At 35.3% G+C, this 9,949-nt stretch overlaps 1 protein-coding gene across 2 annotated transcripts in view; it reads left to right on the top strand.

Moving 5' to 3' along the window:
• The window catches only part of qki2 (QKI, KH domain containing, RNA binding 2), a 57,316-nt gene extending 52,597 nt beyond the window's left edge, over positions 1-4,719 (top strand). For both annotated transcript variants that reach the window (XR_007968491.1, XM_052102772.1), the window contains exon 8: positions 499-4,719. Coding sequence is in view for 1 of the 2 variants with exons in the window: in XM_052102772.1 (XP_051958732.1) it covers positions 499-515 (17 nt within the window). In the remaining variant the exon portion in view is untranslated. The remainder of the gene's footprint in view (positions 1-498) is intronic.
• The last annotated feature ends 5,230 nt before the right edge of the window (positions 4,720-9,949 follow it).

A 9,949-nucleotide genomic window follows, 5' to 3' on the forward strand; every position in this document is an offset into this window, starting at 1 on the left:
CTTGCCGTCAGTTTTTCCAATTACCCAAACACTATTGACTGCTACTAACTATTAAGTGCTGTTAGTTTGATTTGTAATTACTCTGTAATTGATTTGCCTCTTTGCTTTTTTAACCATTTTCACCTGGGAGATGGGTTCTGGGGTGAAATCATGAGGCCTTCATGATTTTGCTGTCTTAACGTAGTCCAGGGCTGTTCAACTCCAGTCCGGGAGGGCCACTGTCCTCCAGAGTTTAGTTCCAACCCTAATAAGCACAGTTAGGGTTGCTAAACTCTGCAGGACCATGGCCCTTCAGAACCAGAGCTGAATTGTCCTGATGTAGATGTTGAGCAGTTCTCTCTTAAAGTAGCTGTAATTAGTAATGTCATATTGTCATCCAACCATCACTAGCTGAAACTAATCTCCTTCTCTATCTTTTTTCTTTTGTGTCCGTTTTTTGTCTCCTTTTCTTTTTTCGTTTCCCTTCTTGTCTGTCCATTTTTATCTCTAACAACCCAGCCGCCACCGGCAACTAACCAATGACCCTCTGAGCTCTCAACTCTTCACCCAATGATGACCTGACCATTGCCTGCCTGCTGACCAGTTCTCTGGCTCTCGTCCTTCGCTTCTATGTTTTGGCGGCCTGCCAGTGAGCCCAGCAGCTTTAAATGCTTAACACAGCCGAGAAGCCGTGATGGCCCCACGCCACCACCCGCAGAACAGAATTGCTCCCCTTCTCAAAACCCGAGGACCTCCTTGGTCAGGTGACCTGGGCTACTCAGCCTGCACTAAAGTGTCAAAGCAATAACACTGTCTGGGTATAACCCCACTGTTAGCCTTTCACACACTAAATACAGACACATTTGTATTGATTTCTACAAATAAATGATTGAGCATTATGTTTAAAGGTATAGTCCCAAAAATGAAAATGTCTGTCATCATTTACTCACTCTCATGTTGTTCCAAACCTCTATGACTTCAGTGGATCATGGTCATATGGGTTTGGAACAACATGAGGTTGAGTAAATGATGTCTGAAGTTTTCATTTTTGGGAGAACTGTCCCTTTAAATCTCTTAGTTTGTGCACTCACAGTCTCTTATGTTTCTCATACCATCCTGAAGAGTTGGAAACAAAATAACACATTTGAGTAAATAATTGGTGGAACCAGCTATTTAAAACTGACCTCTAGGTCCAGATGTCCATAAGGGATGTAAAAGCCATGCTTGCCTACCAGCTTTTTATTCGTAGAGCGGTTGAAATGCATCCAAACGCATGAACAAGTGTGTACAAACACTGAATATCAATTGATATCTTTTTGATATGAGGGTGCTGCACATGAAATTGCTATATATTTTTCACAATTGATCGTTTTTGTATTCAGAAACAGTATTGTTTAAATGTGATGAACAAACAATGTTTATTTCTTTACAATAACAGACAAATTTTAGAGACCAAAACGGTGTCTTTTTTTAAATCAAACAAACAAGTGCCTTATTTTACACATCATCATCAATTACAAACAAGTATGAATGTCCATCAATGTGTTAAATGCCAACATATCAGGTATTTCTCTTCAAGTCCTCTTTATGATAATGAAAACAAGGGTTGTACAGAACTGAGTTGCAGCCGTAACACTCACACTAGTTTTTTAACCCTCTTTTTAAAGTGTATTTTATTTTTCTTTACGAATAGAAATAGAGTTTTAGTCTGACTACATTTTGAGACCTTTACGCTCACTATCTGTTTGTGTTTATATTGTAGTGTACAAGCTCTCTAATATATTAATAGATCCATAACTACATCTGTTACAAAAGCAATTAAGCCTCCCAACAATCTGGGCATCATTAGTGAAACTGTTACTATTTGGGAGAATCGCACGAACGTTGTCAGTTCATATTCTGGCCCTATTTCACACCAAAATCACAAGAAAGAAAGAAAAAAAAAATGCTTGAAGAAAACTCATATTATTTTAGGATTTCTTGCGTTTGTTACATCATTTTCATCACAATTAAGAAAATTTCCCACCAAAATTTGTATTACCATAATGCAGAAAAATATGTTATTTAAACTGTAAAGTATTTGAACATCATGGTATTATTTGTTGAACTGCCTTTTGTTCTGTTTTAAATAAAATTATACTATTTTTATTACTATATTACAGAATTGAGAACCTATTGAGAATAACTATTGAGAAAAATAGGAATTGCCAAAAAAGTAAAATGTTGGAACACACTACTGTAAAATAATCTTAATTGTCCTAAAAAAAAAAACTAAAAAAAAACATATAAGCTTAATTTTCTTTTTTCAGTATATACAGTGGCAAGAAAAAGTATGTGATCCCTTTGGAATGAGCTGGTTTTCTGCATTAATTGGTCATAAAATGTGATCTCATCTTCATCAAAGTCACAAGTATAGACAAACACAATGTGCTTAAGCTAACAACACACACACAATTATATTCTTTGTTGTCTGTATTGAAAACATTCCATTATTGCTGTTGAAAAAGTAAGTGAACCCTTGGATTTAATAAATGGTTGATCCACTGTTGGCAGTAATAACCTCAACCAAGCATTTCCGGTAGCTGCGGATTAGACCTGCACAACATTCAGAAGGAATTTTGGACCATTCTTCCTCACAGAACTGCTTCTGTTCAGCCATATTCTTAGGAAGTCTGGTTTGAATGTCTCTTGAGGTCATTCCACAACATCGTTAATGGTTAAGGTCTGGACTCTGACCTCTTTTTTTTTTTTTAAGTCATTCTGTAGTGGATTTACTTAGATGTTTAGGGTCATTATCCTGCTGCTTCACCCAGCCTCAGGTGGCACACAGCCACCCTGACATTATCCTGTAGGATATCTTGTGAAACTTGTGATACATGATGCTTCCTCCACCATTGAGAGGATGTTTTCATGTTGGTATGTGGTGATCCTCTTACACCATACATAGTTCTGAGTGTTCTTCCCAAACAATTCAACCATGGTTTCATCAGTCCACAAAACATTTTCCCAGTAGCGTCCTGGAGGGTCAAGGTGGTCTTTGGAAAACTTTAGGTACACAGCAGTGTTTATTTTGGAAAGCAGAGGCTTCATTCATGGTGTCCTGCCACGGTCCACATCAGCAGATACTTCTTGTGATTAGCAAACACAAATGTTTGAGTGCTTTTTATAAAACAAAGTAGATCTAACCCACACCTCCAATCTCATTTCATTAATGGAATGTCAGGTTTGTCAAGTCCTGACTAATTGGCTTTTGTTGACGTCATTAGCCTAGGGGTTCACATACTTTTCCAACCTACACTGTGAATGTTTGAATGATGTATTCAATATGTACAACAACAATATAATAATTTGTGTGATATTAGTTGAAACTGATTTTTCATTTATTGTAACTTAGATGATCAAACCAGATTTTACGACAAATGTATAAATGAAAGCAGGTAATTCTAAAGGGTTCACGTACTTGCCACTTGTATGAATTACCATTTTGATTTATTGGTAAAATGTGATTTCCATATATTTCTAAATGTTTCACTATACATTCAGTATATCTCAAGGAGCATTTATTCAATTATAAAGGTTTAGGGTTAATTAGCACAAAAACTTTTACTCGTTATAACAGGTTGGACCCCTTATGAAGAATTACGTTTTTACCAGAAGAGCATATTTGTGATGGACATCTCACATTTCTTCATACTTTCTATGCAAATGATTTTCATTTAAAAGTGACAACACATTTCTGCAGTTGGTCTTCCAGTTAAACTTTCAAACCATTTCAGAACAGAAGAACGAGGAGAATAAAAGCCTATTAACAAACTTTAGAATTACACTTTGCTATGTAGTTGTCATTACTGGATTTTGTGAAGATACATCTCCTTTTTTTAATGATATTGGTTATATTTATGCAGAGCAAATGCAAGATGTTTGATGTTTTTGCAGTTGCATGTAATTGTTTATTAACCTGGATATTGCTAAAGGAAAAATCCTGCAAAGATGGAATTGTTTTACTATAGAATGTATGTCAGTGTGTGCGAGTATGTGTGTCATTGTGTTTACGGTGAGTGTTTAGTGTATTGTAAATGCCAATGAACTGCAACTCTCCATTCAAGGTTTGATTATTATTGTTTGTTTGTTTTTGCAATCCCAAGCAGCTCCTTGCATTGGAAAATATACAGTCCTTTTTATAACCATTGTATACATTATAATGTATTTTTCTATCATATTTTGTATGTGAGAAATAACATTAAATCACATTTCCAGATACGAAAGGATGCCTTATTAAAACAATTGGTATTTGAGAGAAATACTTTCAAACACTCGATAATTGTATTTTTTCCATGATGATATAATTCTATAGGAAAATATAAAAAAAAACACCAGTTTGATTATGATATGATGAACAACATTTGGTCCCAAGCTCACTCAAAGCAAGTGTTACAAAAGTTGTTATTATTTGCTGGGGTGTTCAGTTTGTCATTTTTGCTTTGCCTCTGTGCCTTATGTAAATTGTAAGCTATTAACCATTTTAGTTAATTTGATTAATTTTTTCTTGACGATTGTACTAACATTTGATGGTTTCTATACATTAACCCCATCAATAATTTATTTTGTCTGCTTTGAATCTTTAGAACAGGAGATGTGTGAAACTAAGCAAGAGTGTTTTACTGACTTTGAAATATGCTGGACTAAACTCTGTACTGCGAAGCAATAGCCGAATATTAAAATCATAGTTTTAAAAAGGAACTAACTTGGTCGCTCTTTTCTCTTGTGCTTTTTTACATTTGCCAGATCACTTTGCCTACTAATCTGATTCAGATCTGCTATAGATAGAAGATGGTATCTGTCCAAACTTCTCTTTATCGTTTAATTGACCACCCTGAACAAAGCTGCATTTAACCTGAAAGAGATGAGATGATTAAAGAAAAGTCAAAGGGGAAGGAAACCCTATATTAATGATACTGTTGTTGGGGTTGAAAGAACACTCACACTTGCACTTCACCTAACCTCTATTTCACAGTCTTCTCTTTATTTCTATCTTTCACAACACTCTCCATTGTGTGTGCTCATAGTCATAGCCATCTGAGTTTTGGAAAGACACAAGAGTCACTAAGACGAGTATCCTCCATTTACAGTAATTCTTTTTCATAATAGGGCATTGAAAGCCAGAAAACTGCTTCCAGATTTAAAAATAAATAAATAAATAAATTCACTAGAGTGCCACACCTATTAAGTGGAATATTTTCCAACTATGGTCAACAGCACACAATATCTGAACTCCCTAACTATAGAAATAAAATTTGGTATGGTTCAAATTATTTCCTCATTTGTGCATCCTGAGAGAAATATCTGAGGATGAAATCATGAAAACAATTTGAATTGAGGACTCGGACTGAATCTACTAAAGGCTAGTTCACACTACCTTAACGGACACTAAAAAACACCAACTTCCAATGGTTTTTGGGTTTTGTTGCATCAATATGTTAACCCTGTTACTGTTTGTTGGGACAGTGTGATGATGACAGTAACGTTTCAAACTTCTAAACCCAACACCCAACTTCAGAATAACTGAACCAGCATTAACAATGATCCATAACCCTACTGTTATGATTGGGTCCTTTTGGGCCCATTTATGAGTTTAAAACATCCACAAGTCTCTAGGGGGGAACCTTTTCAATGTAAGTCTGGGATGTTTAGCTAATTTTTTTGTCTGCCGGGTAGACATTTATATTCTGAAATAACATTTCTGATTGATTCTGTATTTGTTTCAAATATATTTTTTTGTTTCAAATTATCAGCTTTTTTGATCAAAATTTTGGGTTTATATCGGTTGTTAAAAAAATAGTACCACCACTGACATGAAGGTGGTTTGCTTTCCAGATGAGATGCTATTATAAAAGCTTCTATTCAGTGTGGAAAAACAAGCCTACAATAGAGTGCAACTCTCCCCGTCCACTTCTTTAGCCATCTGGGTTTTGGATGTATATTTCCCATTCATTTTTTTTTTCCATAGGCTTTTTTAAATGTTTTTTATAAAATCCCTCATAAAAGACTTGTAAGCCATGAACCAAACCAACCAGCTCTTAGGTGAATCACAACATTACAAACTTTGATTTGAAGCAAAAAAATATTTGAAAATCAGACAAAAAGACAAAATTACAAGACTGTGTACTTACTGCTTTTCACAAGGGCATGAACTACAATCCCATGAAGCATTGCGAATTACATAATTGAATAAAAAAAGAATGGAAATATATAAAACTGTTTATTTTAGGTTGTTAATTATATGTATGGAAACAATATGTTTTAAGCTTCATATGTAGTTTAAATAGTGTCCATTGCATCATTTGCAATGCATCATAGAAGTGGACGGCCGCTGCTGGACTTGTTTGGCGGGCTTTGTTGGCCATGGTTCTCTGATTGGTGATCTTTCTCTGCTAGATCATGGGTAGTGTAGTTGGATTCTGCTATAAACACTATTTTAAACCAATGAAGTTGAAAAAATGTGGACTGATTGCTTCAACAAAGGCATATACCATCGATGAACAACCTTGGAGCACATGGTAGGTTGGTCTTTAAAGGTTTAGAAGTTATCATTGAAAATCAATCAGACTATGGAAAAATTTATGGGATTTTAACCTTCAGAGCCAGACTGTTGCGCTATATTCATGTTTATAACCAAAAAGGAGGTGGGCTGTATATCTACTGTACTCTACGGGGTCTTTTTTTGTTTGTTGCCCAAACAGAAAAGTTGTTAGGAATTTTCTCAAGCTGAATAACCTTCTAAAACAACTGTCATTTTTGTAAACCAATTGTTTCAATGAGTTTCTGTTGTTTGTGTAATGGTCTGTGCTTAGCCGATAAAGCTAAACAGACTCTCTTAGTTCCCAAAAGACCCCATAACTGCACCCAAGAGTCGATACTAGCTTTTGTTTCCTTTTGAGTTTAGAATAGTCTCAAACAGAACATATAAAATAAATACTGCCATATCCAAAAGAAGAACAGCAGAGCTGAATCTGTGACCGTCACGCTCTTTGGTGAGGATGATGGTGTTTTAATCCACAACAAAATGGGTAAATGGAAATGCTCAGAGAGGGAGAAATTGAATGAATGGAAAGCAGAGAGGAGAGTGTGATTAATTCGCTCCCACAGAAAGCCAACTGTTCATTAAACACCACACATTTCGTGTTAAATGGTTCCTGTGTGTCCCAAATTACTAGCTGCTATGTAAGGTAATCATTCCCTCTTCGCTTTTTTTGTCCCATTCTCTCTGGTTCTAAACTAGAATTAAAACCTAAATTTCTTTCGATGTCTGATGCCCCCTCCAACCCCCTTAACTCTACAGTGCCTCTAACCTTTTCAAAAACGTGTGCATGCACACTACCCAAAGTAATAGGGCGTAATGCAACAGCGGCAATAGTTTAATGAGTGGATAACAGTTTTAGCTGAGGGCCATAAAAGGAAAGATGAACTGGGTAAGTTCCTGTATAGAGCCGAGAGAGAGAGAGAGAGAGAGTATCCTCTGTTGACTCGCACTCCCTCTGATGTCCCTCTTTAGAAGCAGCAATGACCTGTACAACCTTTGTGCACACAAACAAACTCAGGACTCACTGTCCCAACTTACCAAATGAAAATAGAATCTTTTGCTTCCTTCCTTCCCTCCTTCCTTGTCAATCTACTGGTTTTATTGGATGCCAATGGCAAGTCAAGCTAGAGACAGTTTAAGGTAGGGGAGGCAGACCATTGGTAAAAAATGAATGGGAGGAATCGCAACACTCAATATGGTGGCTGTAGAAAAGGAAGTCCCGGCTTTCATTTGAAAGAGACAATCACCTTAAAGGCAGTGCCTTGTCTATTTGCTCTAGTGTGCATATGAGCTTTCACTAGCGAAGGCAGGAAGCTTTTTAAGCACCAATGCAATAAAATGAAGAGTAAAGCCACAAATTAGGTGTGTAATTAATGCTTTATCCATCTTATTCTTGTGCGGCCACGTGTAATAATGGGAAATTTAGTTTTGTTGCAAATGCTTGTCGCTGCATTAACCAGCTAAATGAGTCTTATTTTCTGGTAAGTTTTATGGTTGTTCGTCATTAACGGTACAAAAACTGCAAACACAAATTAAACTGCAAAGTCAAAATCCTCAAGAAAAACATAAATATTACCACTAAAAATTTGCTTCCGCCTTCCAAAGTTTCCTACTTGTAATTACAACTTTGTGGTATCGTTCATGTGCGAAGTCGTAAATACGATCCCTCCAACATGACTTGAACGCACCATGATCCATGTTTTTTCGATTACACAGTGCAGTCCCTACTCTCTGAGATTCTCATTGGTCAACGCATACATATGTCGGACTGAAGCCAAAGTTGAAATGTCCTCAACTTTGGTCCCATGATGGAGCATCACAAACCCTTGCATTTTCTCCCTCCATCATTCCTACAAAGCAAAACTGTTGAAATCGCAGCGTTCTCTAAAGCAGTATAAACTCTAGTGTGTAGGTACCCTTTAAGGGAGGTCCCACAAGGCTTTGAGCACACACATTTTTTTTGGGAAAACCCAACTGACCAGGATATGATGTCACTCACGAGGGCTTTTGGTTTAAGTAAATATTCACTAATAATATTATAACAAATAATATTATATTCAAAATTGTAAAATATATTGTCTACTTGATTTCCTTTAACAAGAAAACACACAGCTTTGAAATATGTATTCATTGTATTGAGTCAAGAGGTCAGAATGTGAGTTGACCAATAGAAGACCAGCAGTTGCGCTTCTATTGGTCAGCCGTCCTCTTGTCATATGGATTTGCAGGTCAGAGTTTGCCAAACTTAGCAGATAAACTCATGGGAAGAAATGTCCTACTCTGCTGTATAAAAGAGTTTGAGTGCGAAGTGTAGTGTGACCGTCACTTTAACTGGACTAATCTGAAAACCTGATTTCAGCTAAAGCAAAATAAAAAAATTGATAAAAAAAAAAAATGGGACCATATAACAATTTTAACACAAAATGTCATTATGGTGTAAGAGTATTGTGTTCTTTATTTATTAGTATTAATTTTGTCATTGTTTTTAAACATTTGACGCACATCTATACTATTTAGCTTTGGGTAATTGAATTGGAATAATAAGAAAATAATGATAAAAGGAAATAAAATATTAAAAAAATGTATATAAAATATTGGAACCGTATTAGAATTTTAAATCAAAATGTCATAACGGTACCAGAATATTTTTATTCATATTCATTTTGACATTATTAAAACAACATTTGACACATCTGTTCTATTTAACTTTGCATAATTGTAGTGCAATAAAAATAAAATAAAAAATAATATTAACTTTAAAATATAAAATATAATCAAATATATTATATACGATATTATTATAATAAATATAAATAAGAAAAACGGGACCATATTAGAATTTAAACTCAAAATGTCATAATGGTGCAAGAATATTCTGTTCTTCTTTTATGAATATAAATTTTGTCATTGTTTGTAAACAGCTGACATACTGTACATCTATCTTACAGTATTTAGCTTTGCATATATTAAATAAAATAACAATAATTTGATAAAATATAAAAATATAAAATGTTACAAAAATATAATATACAATATTATAAAAATAATAAAACTAAAATTGCTATTGTATTGCAGTGAAAAAAAAATATGATACGGTTTCATCAGTTTGCCTGTGTTCTGTTAAACCAAGGGGAGTGTCAGCACATGTGCAGGTCTTCTAGGAAACAAACCATACTTGATCTTAAACAATGACCACAAAGACATGTCCAGCGTGAGGAAATGGAGAGGGTGGGGAATGTCCTCCCAAAGGGGTTTGGACAGAACAAATCTCAAGGAACGCTTCCTGTCTGCTCTATTAACGAATTGCTTTCACGGACACTTCCATCAGTGTTTGTTTATGTAAGAGAGGAAGTCATTACTGTCTACCTTGCTTGTGTAATTGTTTCTACC

The sequence above is a fragment of the Xyrauchen texanus genome, chromosome 33 (genome assembly GCF_025860055.1).
Source record: "Xyrauchen texanus isolate HMW12.3.18 chromosome 33, RBS_HiC_50CHRs, whole genome shotgun sequence".
NCBI classification, from domain to species: domain Eukaryota; kingdom Metazoa; phylum Chordata; class Actinopteri; order Cypriniformes; family Catostomidae; genus Xyrauchen; species Xyrauchen texanus.